The sequence below is a fragment of the Centroberyx gerrardi genome, chromosome 13 (assembly GCF_048128805.1).
Source record: "Centroberyx gerrardi isolate f3 chromosome 13, fCenGer3.hap1.cur.20231027, whole genome shotgun sequence".
In the NCBI taxonomy this organism is placed as follows: domain Eukaryota; kingdom Metazoa; phylum Chordata; class Actinopteri; order Beryciformes; family Berycidae; genus Centroberyx; species Centroberyx gerrardi.
This window is the reverse complement of record NC_136009.1, coordinates 16,059,756-16,076,789: the sequence shown is the minus strand read 5'-3', so window position 1 is coordinate 16,076,789 and position 17,034 is coordinate 16,059,756. Positions and strand designations below refer to the sequence as shown.

The window sequence follows — 17,034 nt, the reverse complement described above, 5'->3', positions numbered from 1 at the left end:
TTTAGTTTTTGACAAAAGCCCTTCGACATCCACAGCCATTCTGCGGCACTGAATAGAAATTGATTATTTTTTTTCTCTCTGACAATGCATCTTTGACAGCCTGTATTTTGGAGCTGTCTTTTTGCCAACCAAATCTGAGTAGAGAAATGGGAGAGAACAGGAATGTGTGACTGATCTTTAAGCAAATGTCTAGTTCATTCCTCATCTGTTACAACCTTAAGCAGACTGTAGGATGAGAAACCATATTTGCATCTCAACATGGGAAATCCCACAGGCCTTTTTTACATAACTCAAACTAATTGACTTTTCACCAGTAATAGAACATAACAGGCTGATAACCTGTGATGAGCTGCAAGAGGTGGTGTGGATGGACAGGGCGTTTTTTTTACTGTGGCTGTGCACTAAGGGCACGTTCACACCGAGCACATGTGGAGTGGTTTATTTAAACTGTGGAGCGTTCACTCCTTTATAGTAATTAGATTTATTTGAGCAGCTAAGGACAATGCCATTCAAACTCAGGTGCACACCAAACAAGTGCACCAAGACCGCTTGAGAAGGTGGTCCAAGCAAAGCGAAGTGGTTTATGAGTGTAAGGAGACTGATGTTAATATCTGATAATTAGGACGCTACTCGTGTTTGGAAAGCATAAAAATGAAATGAAGCAAGGGCAAACTGCAATCTGGACTAATGCTCACATTTCGCTATTTCTTCATGTGTTCTTAACTGGGATGAATACCAGAGAAGGTGAATTACAGCAAAGAGAGCAGAAAGAAAGTCCATCATGCTTAGCTAAGGTTAGAGGGACCGGAATCAGATTTGTTTTGAACCAAAACTCTGTCCAATACACCAGTTACTTGTGAGTCCATGTGATATTTGTTTGGTTTACTTGTAACTGGGCAGTGTGAACTAAACTAAACAAACCAAATACAAAATGCAACACAGTAAACTTTTCCACTGAAGTTCAAGTTTGTTTATTTAGGAATATAGCTCCTTATCACAAGCATGTCTCAAAGGACTTTACAGAGCATGAGCCTAGCTAGATCTAACTGATCAATAATCAACCATATAACAGAATGGTATAAGACAAACATAAAGAAGCAGAACAAAGCATAAGACACACAATAGCAGATTTTAGCAAGACATAGCAGCCTACCTATCCTATAGCCTTAAACCCTTGAAGCATACAAGCAAAACCTCCCAAGAAAACCTTATTAGGAAGAAAAATGGAAGAAACCTTGGGCGGGCCAAGTTAAGCCACTATGACTCAGACCAAAGTAAACAAAGTGTTAGATGTGATCGCCTCAGACAATGAATCTTTAACCTGCATGTGGAGGGAGGCAAGTGAAAAACTATGAATTTTTCATTTGAGGATCAATAGAGTATCAAAAAATGTGCACTATACTGAAGTGTTTATGTATTGTACACAAATCCAAAAATGGAATATTTAATATTTTATGTTTAAGTTTCAGTTTAGTCAATTCAGCAAATTGACAAGTGAAATACCATTACGCAAAGCACCCTGAAGGCAAGTTGGTCCTCTGATGATAATGCACTGACCTCAGTTGTCTGCTGCAGTGTTTTAGTTGGGTAGCTACTGCTGTATCCTCCTATGATAGCATACTGATTAGACCTAATGAGACTTTAAGACTGCAGGCGAGCTCCTTGAATAACCTTCAGCAAGTTGCCCTTTTGAAACAAACCTTAGGAAGAATGCATGGCTGATAATGTGTTTCACAATTTTTCAGACATTTCAGACAAAGTTTTTGGAGAGGTGAAAAACTAGTCATTGCATTTCATCTATTTTGCAAGTGATATTTCCAATGTATTTTATAACATCTTGATTTTGTAGATTAATATTTAATCTTTTTTTTTAATCAGTTGTGAGCTACTGTTTCTAATGTTAGACAGCATGGCTACAGATATTCATATAATCATCTCTGTTAAGATATCCCTTTCACATAGATGGGGCATTTTAGGTGATTTATAGAAGCAGAAACTGTGAAAAATGGCCCTTCCCCCCCTCAGTAATATTCAATAAATCATCAGTAAAGTCCAATGAGACATCATATCTGGCAATTACTGTTTTCTATGTAAAAAGGAGAATTGTTGTTTCATTTTTAGATACTTCAAAGTATCTCCCTAGATTTTAGCCCACATGGGTAGAAACCTGAGGGTCTTAGTATGAAATGTTTGCCTTTGTCATGCCTAGATGTTATAGAAAGCCCAAGAACTAAATGTGTTTCAAGTACTAATAGAATAACAGTGGAAAACAGAGTGGGGTCAAGTTGGTTGATTCATCCGACAGAGATGTTACAAGGCTCCAAAAAACACAAAGAACATCAGCCTTAATCCACCTCCTGTCTTCATTTATTCAGTTAATACAGCTCTAAAATGCAAGCTTACACCTACATGTATATATATTTTTTTGGCACCAGCACTTAGTCCTGCATGAAGAGCTAAAGATGTATCATAACACACTGATTAATGGCCAACAAAATGCTCAGGCAGAGTGCATCTGAATAACCTTTGGAGAGCAATCTGCATGAAATGGCAAATCATATTGTCGGCAAACTACGTTGATTACTGTCCCATTTGCTTTCAACTGTCCCATTAACTTTCAATTGAGACTGTCAGGAAGAGATATGTCATTATTATTCAAACACTGAGAACAAACTTTGTCATATTTAAACTTCCTACAGTACATGAAAAAAAAAAGATATAGAATCTATGCGTCTGTTTTCAAATAATGATATCAGTATCTGAATTTAATGAATCGAGGTGGCCTTTTTTAACCTTGTTGAGCAACTTTTCAGAGCAACTTTTCTGAAGTGTTTTAAATTGCCTCACTGGGGAGTCTGCCCCTCACTTGCTTTGGGGGTTGAAGCCTTTCAAGCAGCTCATCTGTGCTGCCTCCTCCATATCCTCCTTCAATCACTCTTCATCTTTCCCTTGGATTATTTCTACGTCTTTTGATTCCGCCTTTCCTCACATACTTGAGACGGCCGGGGCTAGTTGACGAAATAAATCTCGCTAAATGAATGCGGCATGAGTTTTCCCCACTGCGGGGTCAGCCTTACGGAGTGGGAGAGCTAAGGGCCCATCTGTCGAGCGTGTGTGGAAGTAACTGAAACGGCTAGTAAAGTGTCCAATGGCTCCCTGAGGAGGGCTCAGTGCTGTGCCACCGAGCTCCGTATCACAGGATGTAGAGATGATGAGGGGGTGAGAGGTTGTTAATCACACCATCACGCTTAGTGCCTGTCCTTTTTCTCTGTTGCTGCCTGTCTGCGCCTCTCCCTCTCGCTCCGTCTGTCTCTATTTATCCATCTATCCTCGTCTCTGTTTCTGCCTAATTTCCTTTGTCTCCGTCTATCGGCTAACGACCTGTCTATCTCGGTCATTTAGTCCTCGACCACCTCTTGTCTCTTTTCCCCTTCCCCTTTCATCTGATCTCTCTCTGTGCCTTCACTCTCTTCTTTTAAACTTTTTGTCTCCCTCATCACCCCTCGTCTTCTCCTCATCCACGTCCTTCCCCTTCACCTGTCTCGCCTCCTCTTCTTCATTTGTGGCAGAAGGAGCTGTAAACTGATCCCCTCTTGTTTACGAGGCCTCCACATTTGCATTCGACACCACCTCTCAGGTTTATGGCTTGACTCTCTCCACTTCACCCTGTATGAATGCCAATGCCTCTCCCTCTCATGTTAACACACAGCCTCCTGTTGCCACAAGCACCGGCTACTTGACAGGCTGGGATGCACATGCACTATTTAGTTCTTCTTGAGCCTGAGAGATGCTCAACAAGCCACCGGGATTCTGTTGTTTTTTTTGTTTTTTTCTGTACATGAAATTGCAGGTCATGGAAGGCACCTTGACATGATTTAAAAGGGCACAGGGTTTGGAGTTGGGATTTGGGAATTTGGGATCATTTAAAAAAACAAACGAAACCTTTGATTCAGAAGAGTCGTAGCATTAGTATAAACATCTGCTTAATATTATAATGCATACAATGCACTAGCCAGGTACTACTACAGTAACATTGTGGTTAAATCTATCATTGTAAGGTGCAAATAAATAAATAAATATAAAATACATTTATCCTCTCCTTTCTGCTTTATTCCTTCTGTTTTATCCCTTTACTCCAGATATAACAAACATATAGCTGAATTTACATTATGGTTAAATCTATCATTGTAAAGTGCAAATAAATAAATAAAAAAAATAGAATAAAATACATTCCCCCTCTCCTTTCTGCAGTGTTTTATCCTTATACTGCAGATACAACAAACATATAGCTGAATTATGAATGTAAAACATATATAGCTGAATTTATTTTTTTTAACATAATTCCTCATCTTCGTCTTCCTCAACAGTGGCACCTGCCATGAATCTGAAGGTGCGCGGGGTGACGGAGCGAACGGTCGACCTGGAGTGGGAGGGGTCGGTGGTGCTGACAGATTTCCTGGTGACCTACACACCCAGCAGCCCCGGAGGTGGGTACAGGGGAGCGTGCTGGCTTTTCACAGCAAGGGATGCTGCCAATTCAGTTTCGATTCAGTCAAAACACGTCCATTAATAAAAGAACATTCAGTACGAATCTGTCTCTGTGTCTTTATCTCGTAGGTGTGCAGCTCGAGTTGAGGATCCCAGGGAACGCCACCACCTGCACCATCTCAGGCCTGGAACCGGGCATGGAGTACAACATCAACGTCTTCGCTGTCATCAACAACAGCATCAGTGTCCCCGCCAGCATTACTGTTTCCACCTGTAAGTGGAGTGCTGTGGCTTGTTTTGACATGCAGTGTGTTCCCAGGGGAGCCATGTTTGGACCACAAGCATTAGAATATTCATTTTACTATGTCGATGTAGGGCACCGTAAAATATTCGCTGTCACATACACGCATTCATACATGCACACAGCCATGCACACGTATGCAAACACAGCCTTTCTTTCGCACATTTTGTTTAATCTTCCTGGTGATGTTTCCCAGTGTCAATAGAGTGAGAATACCACCTGGTCCTCTGTGCCAACTGGGTGTGAGTCGTACCTGTAACACCTGCTTGGTGTCACTCACACTCTAACACTCACACACACACACACACACACACACTTACACACATACATGCACACACACACACACACACATGCGCATATGAACATAATCTGAATGTGTGCCTCCTGCCGGGTGTTAATGCCAGGCTGTCAGACATGACAGCGAGACATACCAGTTGCTTCAGTGCCTATCAAAAATATGCAAAGTCACCCAAGCCCAGAATAAATAATGGCCCATTTTCAATGGTAAACACAAAATTATAAACATCAGCTGATGGGCGGCTATGTTATCATTAGAACAGTCTCTCTCTCAGCTGGTAAAATGATCCTCCATTTCACAGATAAGTGAATTTAATTTCAGTGATAGCGGAATTTGGAGTAATAAAGTCAATTTAGGGCAATTAAGCTTGATGCAACCATTTTTCAGTTATGATATGATTTGTTTTGTTGTCTTTGCTAAATTCAATTATGAAATGTAGTATTTGATTATGTGGAAAGATTAATGCTTACACAGCTGTCTGGAAAGAAAGTAATTTTAGAATTATGTTAATTGAAAGTGTGAGCTCGGGCTATCTTATTGTATAAAAGAAACCATTGTAACAAGGGATTTGTATAAAAATAGCATCAGTGCTGTTTGGTGAAATCACTGCATCTCCAAAAAGTGATCTTTTCAGGAACTGAGAAAAACTGCTTTATGACCAATCAAAAGTGTTTTGAATGTGTTTCACGAGGCAGAGGGTCATGGTACTTCATAAGAACATAACAGATGATGCAATCTCTCCTCTCCTCTCCTCTCCTCTCCTCTCCTCTCCTCTCCTCTCCTCTCCTCTCCTGCCCCCCCTCCCCTCCTCTTTCCTCTCCTCTCTTTGTCTTGCCTCGCCTCTGGCTTGATTCTTCCCTGTAGAGCAATTGTCTTGGTTTAAAGAGAAAGATAAAGCTCAAATAAAAAGAAAGAAAGAAAGAAGGCATAGGACACAGGAACAGACAAAAAGAGAAACGTGAGAGGGAAAGGTTCAGCATCCAACAGCATCAGAGTGAGATGGAGTGATGATTTATGGGCTTTGCGGGACAGTGGAGACCAATAATACATCTCTGGCTACCTCTCTAGATCTCTCCAATCCCGATGGTTTACTCTTCAAATCCATCACCGAGACTGCAGTGGAGGTCCAGTGGCAACCGTTCTACTATTCCTTCGATGGATGGGAGATCAGCTTCATCCCCAAGGTAAGGCTGCGTGAACAGTTAGTGTGTGTGTGTGTGTGTGCTTTCAGCCCCAGTGTAAGACTGCAGACCATGCCGGAAGACAAGAGCAGTGGTGTGTGTGTGAGAGAGAGAGAGAGAGAGACAGAGAGAGAGAACGAGAAGAAAGATTGACTTCGACTTTTGATGTTCTTTATGAATCATCTTGCATGAAAGCAACAGAAGAAGAAAGTAGCTAACGCCTTAACACCATGCCTACCCTCCCACACACACACACACACACACAGACAGATAGAGATGACAACAGTGTGTTCATCTTGCTTGTTGACCCATCAAAAGGTTCTTGATTGAAAAGCATTGTTTTCAAATCTCGCTAATGCCACTCTCTAAATGACTTTGAGTTCCTGGGCAAGGAAAGGGAAGAAATTGAAGGGGGATAGATTTGGATTTTCTTGGGGGCTGTTCAACTTGAGGCCCATACCAAATTAGACAAGAGGATTGTCTAAAGCTTATTGGCTATTAGGTGGATGAGCCATTAAACCCTTCTCCGAGAATAACCCTTCCTAAAACCATAGCAATGCCAGGTTCAAAGCCAGAAAGCAAAAACCTTTCTCTTTAATTCCCTCAAGTAAACTCTCAGCATTCAGGTACTCTAGGTACTCTAATCTCTCGCCCTCTCACTGTAATTGGTTTTCTCCTTTAAGGCGTTCTCCGGGGAAGATATCCTTTGGTTCGGCCAGACACAAAGCCTTAAATCTGGAGTTTAGATTTTTTTTTGTTGTTTTCATTTCGAGCCCTATTAAGGATGGAAAGTTTCTGAATGCAAAGAAAGAGCAATGGGACCCCTTAGTTTCCTTTTTACCCCGCTCCATCCGATTCTCCACTCCTTCCTCACTCCCTCTCTATTTCACTATCCCTCGGTCCAGATCCCCATCCCATCCCTCTCTACCTCAGAAGGTACGCTCCATCCCTTCCTCTCCCTCCTCCACCTCTGTCTTTCTCCCCCTTCCCTCCCTCTTTCCTTCCTTGCTCTCCTCCCTCGCTCCAGCCGCAGGGGAAATCATATTAGGAGTCGGCAGTCCCACCCCCTGTGGATTTAATCCAGAAATGGGGATTGTGAATTTTGACAATCTCGTAATGGAAGTAGGCATAAAAGCTTTGGCCTGTGGGGACAAACACAGAATTCACCACCCTGCCAAAAGCAGAGAGAGAGCAAGAGAGAGAGAGAGAGAGAGAGAGAGAGATTGCGCGTAAGAGAGAGATAGAGGGGGAAAGATAGAGAGAGAGAGAGAGAAAGGTTCAGGACCTGAGAGTTAACCCTGTCAGGAGAAGCATCATATCTGACAATGCCATAAAATGCCATTCTACCATTGCTTGTATAGTGCTTTCCTAATCTATGATGTAACATGTTATATTTTGACCATTCAGGAATCAATCAATCAATTTCTTTAATTTTGCTTTTTCTTTATTTTGTCAGACTAAAAAGTCTGGATTGTTGAGCAAACTACTGCAACTCCTTTAAATAAATGTTAAATGGTGCAGCTTTGATTAGGGTTTCCCTGAAGTATCTCATTGTGATTCATTCTGTTGAACAGTCAAGCGATGGGGCAAAGCTCAAAGGTCAGGCCGCATGACAAGGCAGTGCAAATCTGCAGTATTCTCCTGGCATACGACATTTTGTCCTCAAATAATGTCAACATGGACTTGAAATAACGCGAAATCATGCCTGTGGCTGTAACACTATTCAAATTGTAGTTTGCGAATCACTCCAGGGAAGAAGACACAGTGCCAGGCAGATGCCAATGCACAACTTGAAATTCAACCGACTTGTGTATGAGATTTGCTCATAAAAGCCTCGGAGGCTGCGTGTAAGTGTGGGTTGGAGGAATTGAGGTGAGAGAGGAGAATCAAAATAAAAGTGCGTTCCAAACATTCCATTCTTGTTATACTGTACATACCAATTTTTTTAACATTTATTTCATCTTAATCTCACTGGTTATTGCCTATTATATTACACTATAAGGAATAAGTGGAGAGTGGGTGCCTAAGTACTCATTCCAAGAATTGCAAGCAGTTAGTTCGCTATGACTGAAGATCTTTTTTATAATGGTAATGATTACGTAACATTTAAGTGCTTTGTTTTCTTGTGCGTGTTTTGCCTACTTTTTTGCTGTTGGCAATGTTCCTGTAATACTGTACAAAACAAACAAAGACGGACAAACCCGTCTTTATTTTCGTCACAACAACCACACCGCATGCACACACGTGTTCAGTGGCGGCACACACACACACACACACACACATGATGAATGGCGCTGTGAAATGGCGACGATCTTCTTGCATGTTTTTAGTGGGGGGTTCTTATCGTATGGAGGAAACCCCCAGGTGAGCACGGGGAGAACATGCAAACTCCACACAGAAAGGCCCCACCGTGCCACTGTATGTAATGTGTGCAAGTAGTGGCTGCATTTTCATCCCTGTATATATCAGCTGTAATGTTGTGTGTTTCTGGGTGCAGTTGTTTGGCCATGGAACAGGATTCAAAATGAAGTAATCATAAAGTAATCTATCATTTAATTATTTACAGTGTTGTATTACTTATTACTCTTATTCATTTCAAAAGTAATATTATAACTTTACTTACTACTCCCTAGGAGTAGTAATAGAATCACTACTTGTTATTTTGTTATTTTTCCATTACACTCACTAAACTGGCGACTGCATCCTCTCTTTCCTTAAAAAACTGGGATAACACAATTACCTGTTACCGTTATGTGTTACCACCCAAAATTGAATTGAGGTAATTCACTGGATTACATCACTAATTACTGTTTAAATCCAGGAAATGAGCAATCTGTAACATGTTCCACTTCAGAATAAGCCTTGATACTACAGGCTTTTGGGAAACTTGGAGCAGCAGTAGGTGTAACATCTGTCTGTCGGCAGGAAGTCCATGTGGAACACCGGTTCTCTGAGAACAGCTGGGAATAGCGGGGGCTCCATATGGATGAGTGACGGGGCAGGGGAAATGTACAGAGTGCTGCCTCTACAGAATGTGGCCTGAACAATATCACTGTAGCACACAATACACACACATTTTTGCCATACAATGCATTTTTGGAATTTAATGTGTTGGCTTCAAATAATTACAAAGCCTCAGCATGCAGAAAATCTACTGCATAGAAATAATGTGTGGTCATTTTAGCACATAGAAGTAGATTGTGACACTCCATATGCCATTGTTTATATCATTTTCTTTCAAAATCCTTACCTTGTCAGAGAGTATGCTGCACAGATAGTAGCCAGACATTTACTCAAAATACACAAACCAGTGTTGGACAGACAGGAGTTCCAATCTCTTTTCATCTTTTCACTTCTAAACTCTCTGTTTTCGCCCAGGACAATGATGGAGGGATGACAGCACAGCTGCCCAGCACCATCACTTCCTTCCTGCAAACTGGTCTGAGGCCAGGGGAAGAGTATACGGTCAACCTGGTGGCTCTCAGAGACCAGGGTCGCAGCCAGCCAGTCACTGCTACCGTCACAACATGTATGTATTTTACTTAAAACTGTATCATATCAAGGATAAACCTTGGCGTTAGGATATAAGAGGGTTGCTGTTAGGCCATAAGAAGTCTGGTGGTGTCATTAAACATATAAACAAGAGTACATCTTTGCCTGGGAATATTCACCTCTCGGTCTAATTACCATTGAAATAGATAATGGTTATAATGTCGGATCAGTAGTTTACCCACCTAATCAACTACCACTGCACCACTGGAGCACAATGCATCATTGTGGGCAGATACAGGGCCAACATGTCACTGCTGCTATCACTGACTGTACATAATTTGTGAGTTTTTAATATTTAGCAGTGTGATAGTGGAACATTTTCCCTTGACATGAAAAGGTACTATAGGTAGGCCTACCAAACAAAAAAGACCCATTCCCGCTTACAGGAAATGGCAAGTCACCACTGACTGATACAGAATATATATTAGGATTAAATATATGTATTACTGTTACTACATGTATGTATCTAAAGTGGGATGGCTAAAATATAAGATAAGTTGCAACTGAATGGCCTGAGGAGGAAGCATATACCAACCAATCACCGTTATTGTTAAACGTGTACATATCTAAAACGAAAATAAGCCATGACATTGAAAATAAGGATAATAACAACACAATACTTGATTTGATAGGATGACATATTCACATGTGCACACACAAGCATGTGCACACACATACACACAGGTGCAAACACAAACAGCACGATCTCACAGTCTGACTAAATGTCATAGGCATACAGTATTCCAGGCACTCTCCAGACGCAAATCCTGTTTAAACACACAAACACACACAGTGCACACACAGCTAGAGACACAGAGAGTAATGGCAAGTGTCACCTTGACATATTGGTTGGTCTCCCACCAATTATGTCCTTAATGTAAACCTCACTGAGGTATTGCCCCCGCTCCTCACCCGACTGACACTACTTAGACAGGTATAGTAGATCCAATTCAAATCTCGTCTATAACAATTCAAACTCCGCTGTCTGCAGTCAAAACACCATCAATTTCCTGTCAAGTCTTTATGTTCTTTCTCTCGGTTGTAATTAAGTATACATTAATAATTCATGGGGTTCTCTCATTAATTTTTCACATTGGCCCACTGCAAGACACCTTATTGGATAAAGACAAATTTGAAGTCACTCAATTATTTATAAGAAAGATTTATCCTTCCTTGGAGACAGAGAGAGCAGGATGAGGAGAAGGAGGAAAACCAGAGGGAGAGGACGGCTGATGTGGGAATTGGTCCTCGGCAACTGTCTTCCTCAGGCTGTTTTCTAGGACGAGACCCAAGGGGCCAATTTCTAATACGTCAGGGACCGAGGTGGACCTGCAATACGTCAAGCCAGAGTCTGAGACTTATTTAGATCTCATAAGTTTAAAGAAAGACTTTAAAAGAGCTCGTGGTTCTGTGTAGCTCAGTGGGTAGAACATGTCATTCACATTCCAAGGGATGAGGGTTTGACTCCCCATGGGGCCAACAATAGAGAATAATAATGCACTCACAACATGGAAAACATCCATGTTGAAATAAGTGTTGTGTCACGCACTGTTTGGGTTGATTCCTCAACATTACATGATGCTTGATGTCTGTTTTCCAACCGTAACAAGATAATTAATCAAATCGATCCTCATATCACTGAAGGGAACTGTTATTAAAGTTGCAGCTCTAAGCTTCATCTCTGCTTGGCTTACAGCCATCATGATATTCTTAAGGCTTACAGCGACAGTGCATTTCATCAAGTAAAGTGTTGATGTGAAGGTCAAAAGCACCTGCTTTTTCCTAGACATCTGTTAGCAGCAGTTGTCCTTGTTGAAAGAAATAAAAAAGAACAGGTTAATAAAGCACAGATGAGTGTCAATTATCACTTTTCCTGTTTCCTACTTTTCCTTCCTGACATTGTTGTCTCTATGAATGACAAGGCAGAGAGCAAATTGAAGTGTTTAGCTAATCCCTCCTGTGCTGAACACTGAAAATGTGTTTTCCTCATCACGCCTGATGTGTTTTCTGTTCTTCACACCTAATTGTAATAAGTGTTGGGTTTTACAATAATCAGCATGGAAACAATTTAATTATGGCTTATGTTTTGCGCCTCACACTGATAAAGCCTATTGTCTTATGTCAGGTCTGATAAGTTTTACACGGTTGGCTTTTAGGGAACAGTGTCTTCAGATAAAGGCTCCACTTCCACCGTGGAAAAGCTTGAAGCAGGGACTGTTAACATTAACTTTCAGCCCAGGACTCAAATTTGAGCCATTTAGCCAAACCCTGAGAACACAATCAGTCACACAGTGGTGTAGTAGTAGGCGGGTACACCGTTGACAAGGTTACCACACCTGAATGACTATACTGCATTCATAACACTAATGCGGTGTGAAAAATTAGGCATCAAGACCTTAGAAGACAATTCTTTCACAACAATTTTTGCTTTGTCTTTTTTCTTTGATTTTCTCTATCTTTCTTTCTTTTCTTTCTTCACTTTCACAGTGATTGACGGCCCCACTCAGCTGATTGTGCGGGATGTGTCAGACACCGTGGCGTTTGTGGAGTGGACGCCGCCAAAGGCTAAGATTGACCAGATAGTGCTGCGTTACGGCCTGGTGGGAGGAGAGGGGCCGCGGACCACCTTCCGCCTCCAGCCCACACTCAGCCAGTACTCTCTGCAGGTGAGTGGTAGGGGTGTGTGTGTGTGTGTGTGTGTGTGTGTGCGCTCATGTCCCTGCGTGATTGTGCGTGTGCATGTGTGCGCTTGTCATGCTTGTTACACTGTCTATCCGTATAGATGTACCAACTGCAGATAGAGTCTGTCTGCCTTCTGTGTCTGCAGATAAAACAAAACAAAACAAAAAATCCATACAAAGAGATTAGACAGACTGAAATGTTCCTGTTTTCTGTTCTGCAGGTTCTGCGGCCCGGCTCGCGTTACGAGGTGTCTGTGAGTGGCGTAAGGAAAGGAAACGAGAGTGGATCCATTTCCACTGAATTTACTACCGGTGAGGACTGACAGCAAGCAGATGTGGTGGTGGTGTGTGTGTGTGTGTGTGTGTGCGTGTGTGCATGTGTGCGTGTTCCTGTGTCTGTCCATGAGCTTGGAACAGTTGATGATCGGTCTACCATGTACCATACTGTCTATCCATGTTGGATATGGTGGTGAACATCTGTTCAAGATAATTAATTTTTGTTCACACAAAGTTTGTGCGGAAGAATCACAAACCGATCTCTTTTGGGTGCAATCAACAGATGCACTATATCAGAATAGCAACTCAATCTAGAGTAAAAAGGTATGCACATGATGTTAAAATATATACTTCAAGCTTATTTAAATTAAGTAAATCTGGTTAATGACGTATGGGACATCCAACAAGAAAACTACTGCATGGACAGTGAAGTTGTCAAAATATACATGGTAATGACATATGATTGCTGACTTAATTACTGATTATCTGCATGCACTTCTGTAACTTCTGCAGTATTATATGTTAGATATAAAACATACAGTGTATACATGTAATCTATGTTGGCTTTTATACACACTTCATGTGCATATACAGTCAACAACTGCATGTAACATTATGTATTTACAGCACCATGTAATAGAAGCAAGCAGTGTCAGCTGCCAATTGCTGCCAATAAAAATGTAAATAATTGGACATAAGAGATTTTGCTAAAAATGGGCAACAGTGTATAAATGGATTACTGATTAATGTTTTTTTGTCTGATAATTTGCATATGCAGCAACTGAAAATGATCTACAATAATTTATATCATCTGACATACAACTATTGGTATTAACAGAGTAACACTGACTTTATCTGTGTCTGATGTATAAACTGCTAATGTTGGCCTGTGCACCATTTTTGAGGATTGGTCTCAGTGTCCCCAACATTGTCAGTTTTATCGTTCTTCTCAGAGATTGATGCCCCCAAGAACTTGCGGCTGGTGTCCAAGACCTCCACCGCACTGGAGCTTGAATGGGATAACAGTGAGGCTGAGGTAACTAGACCGGGGCCAAATAGGATATTCAGTTAATTCTTATCATTTGTTTTCACCCATTTGGAGTGGGGTATTCAACATAGGACAAAACAACAGGCACCAGAAAGTTTAATCAATCTCAGGAAAGTATTAGAAAGTCACTTTTAGTACATTATATCTCTTTTTGATTCACAATGCACCTAGCAGTATCTGTATATTCCTGTAAACCTGGCTTGATCTGGTACTCTGATCAGTTTAAAACAAATTATTTGCTTATACTATTCAAACCAGGCCTGGAGGTAATATGAGGCCATGCATGCCAAACCTCGCAGAATAAGCAGCTCCCTCAGGAAATGGCAATTTTGTTATATATTTTGTCATATTGTTGTTTGGCTTTTTGAAAAATAAGCATTTCCTGAAAATATTCCATAGCTTTTACTGGATGGTCAGGTCACAGAACAACTCCTTAAATACCCTCTATATCACTGAATGTATGTTTATGATGTCCTTTGTGTAAATATGTGAGGAATTGGTTTATTGAAAACAGGTGAACTTGTTTTCTCCTTGCATGGTAAAGGCCAATAACTGAAGCGTAGATGACTCCACCAGGATGACAATGCCTGCATTCACAGGGTGCAAGTGGTCACTGCATTTTTTAATGAGAATGAAAATGAAGTAAAGCATGTGCTATGGCTTTCTTAGTGGCACTTCCAGGACTCACTAACAACACAACCAGTCTCTCTTGATACCTATTAGCGCTACAAATGTATTGATTCTTATGATTCTGTAGAATGCTGACAGCAGAAACAGGCAAATATAATAACAGGGTAACAAAAATGCAAACTAGACTATTTGGTCTATCAACAATCAACAATGAACAACAGTATTAAAGCAGCTCTGGCCTAGCACTTTATATGACAATAGGTATTGTTTCCTTCATCTTGGTAATTACCTGCACAAATGTTAGCTTCAGTCTGGTGTTGTAATTGTTTAAATGTCATTTTTAAATGTAGGTGGAGGGCTACCAGGTGGTGTACAGCACTTTAGCAGGAGACCAGTATGATAAAGTCATTGTACCACGCAACGAGGGGGCAACCACTAAGACCACTCTCACAGGTAAGGGAGGAGGAGGGATGTGTTGTTTTCATTCATTCATTCATTCATTCATTCATTCATATACATGCAGATGCTCATTTTAGGGGGTGATCACACCGAGAAGCGTCGCTAGAAACGCGACGCCAACAAAACGCGACGCCAACAAAACGCGACGCCAACAAAACGCGACGCCAACAAAACGCGACGCCAACAAAACCATTGTTTTCCTATGGTACGGCGCGCCTGGCGTGCGCTCTTCTCTTGCGACGCGCATCGCATTTTTCTGGCGGTTTTTAGGCGCACATAAAAGTTAAAATATTCTCAACTTTTCAGCGCAAGACGCGGAGTCGCACCGCTCGTCAATGTCACATTTGGGCCAGGCAGCCAATCAAATCAAGCAGAAGGCGGGCTTTCCTTCCTGTTTTGATGTGGTTTGATGTGGTGGGAATGGTGGGACACTGGCAAACACACATGAAAAGCTGATATTAGCGGTCTTTAACTCGGTCGCACACGCAGCCCTGCTCCACAGGCGCACCAAGCTGTTTTGCCCGACGCAGTCTTCCGAGGCGTTTTTGACGCGGCTGCGCCTGTGGCGACGCTTCTCGGTGTGATCGCCCCCTTAGGGGTCCAAGCACTACAGATGCTGGAACCCTATTGATTTTGTTAGGCTTCTTCTTCTTTGGTTGCACTCTATAGCTGTACCACAAGGCTATTTTTAGTTTCTACATTTTTCAAATGGCAATATGTCATGCACCATTTCACCTGCATTTGCAGGACTTTCACTGAAATATATTCTATCTTTGAGATGTAGAATTTTTCTAAAACAATAAATCAAGCTTATATTCTTACTGTCAAATAATTTGCCCCATGGGCTTGGACCCCACTAATGGTCGCTTGCGGCTATATTTTGTCTTAATTATTCATTAGCAACATCTGGAGGGGTCTTTTGCTCAGGGGCGACTTTTTTGCCTGATGTGTTTAGTATTATCACAGTGCATCTAATGTGTACTGAAGAAGGCAGGAAGTGGTTCTGTGTTTTACATGGCAGGATTATCTCCAGAGCTAACACCTGCCTGACAGGCTACTGATTTTATCTATAGAAATGCTTGTTGTCCTGCGGGCATATTGAGAGGCTGTCAGAAAGGAGGGGTCAGCTGGGATATTTTTCTGAAAGGCCACGGCACTGGAAAGGGCACAGCCGGCATAAGAATAGAAGGAAAGGTCCTCATGTTATTCTATGGAGCCACAGCAATCGATGCGCTCTGTCCGCTCTCACTCCCTCTCTGTCACTCTCGTTTTCTCTCTCACTCTCACTGCTGATCTCTCTTTGTCACTCTCTCGCTCATTCTGGTTGCTCATCAGTCTGTCTCTATTTCTGTAGTTTGAGAAGCTCACTTGTTGTCATATTGATTTGAAACTGATCAATTATGCTGCTGGGGAAAAACGTTAGCGAGGATCTGCAGAAATCATACTGATGTGCATGTTATTTGCCTAGACCTCATCACTAATGTAGAGTTAATTAGGCTGTTATGAAAAATTCCATCTAGTTGACATGCACTGTGTGTGTGAGAGAGAGTGTGAGACAAGTCTATGTGTGATGGTGTTCTTGTTATATTCTGAATTAAATCAGTGACTGTCTCTCTCTCTCTCTCCTTGTCTCTCTCTCTTTCTTCCTCAGACCTGCTGCCAGGCACAGAGTACGGCATCGGCATCTCCGCCATGAAAGGCACCAACCAGAGTACACCAGCAACAATGAACGCCAGAACAGGTAAGTGAAAACCAGTGATCGACACGTACATGTAAGCCACATTGAGTGAAACACAGCAACGCTATGCTGGAAACATCACAGCAGGCCAATTTGCCACTTTGTTATTCTAATTCGCAATTACTGCTGTGGGTCAGTGCTCCCTTTCCAACCATTAGAAGCTGTTTTAGTGAAATTAAGCAAATCAGATTTTGGCAGGACTGGCGCTATTTGACTAAAGTCTATGGCTGTTTTATATTGCTGGCTTGGGTCAAAGTTCCCATTACAGCATTTTAAAGCTGTGATAATGCAACACATTCCGCTAATGGGCCTGTTTTTACCTCACTGTTCGGTAAGCTATTTGAATTTGTATTGTGTTTTGAGTTTTGTGTCTGATGTAAAA

At 41.6% G+C, this 17,034-nt stretch overlaps 1 protein-coding gene across 1 annotated transcript in view; it reads left to right on the top strand.

Moving 5' to 3' along the window:
- The window catches only part of tnr (tenascin R (restrictin, janusin)), a 117,070-nt gene that overhangs the window by 56,939 nt on the left and 43,097 nt on the right, over nucleotides 1-17,034 (top strand). Inside the window, exons 8-16 of the mRNA XM_071925083.2 lie at nucleotides 4,368-4,487; nucleotides 4,618-4,761; nucleotides 6,156-6,271; nucleotides 9,647-9,797; nucleotides 12,308-12,486; nucleotides 12,723-12,813; nucleotides 13,713-13,813; nucleotides 14,806-14,908; nucleotides 16,566-16,655. Of these exons, the coding sequence (XP_071781184.1) occupies nucleotides 4,368-4,487; nucleotides 4,618-4,761; nucleotides 6,156-6,271; nucleotides 9,647-9,797; nucleotides 12,308-12,486; nucleotides 12,723-12,813; nucleotides 13,713-13,813; nucleotides 14,806-14,908; nucleotides 16,566-16,655 (1,095 nt within the window). The remainder of the gene's footprint in view (nucleotides 1-4,367; nucleotides 4,488-4,617; nucleotides 4,762-6,155; nucleotides 6,272-9,646; nucleotides 9,798-12,307; nucleotides 12,487-12,722; nucleotides 12,814-13,712; nucleotides 13,814-14,805; nucleotides 14,909-16,565; nucleotides 16,656-17,034) is intronic.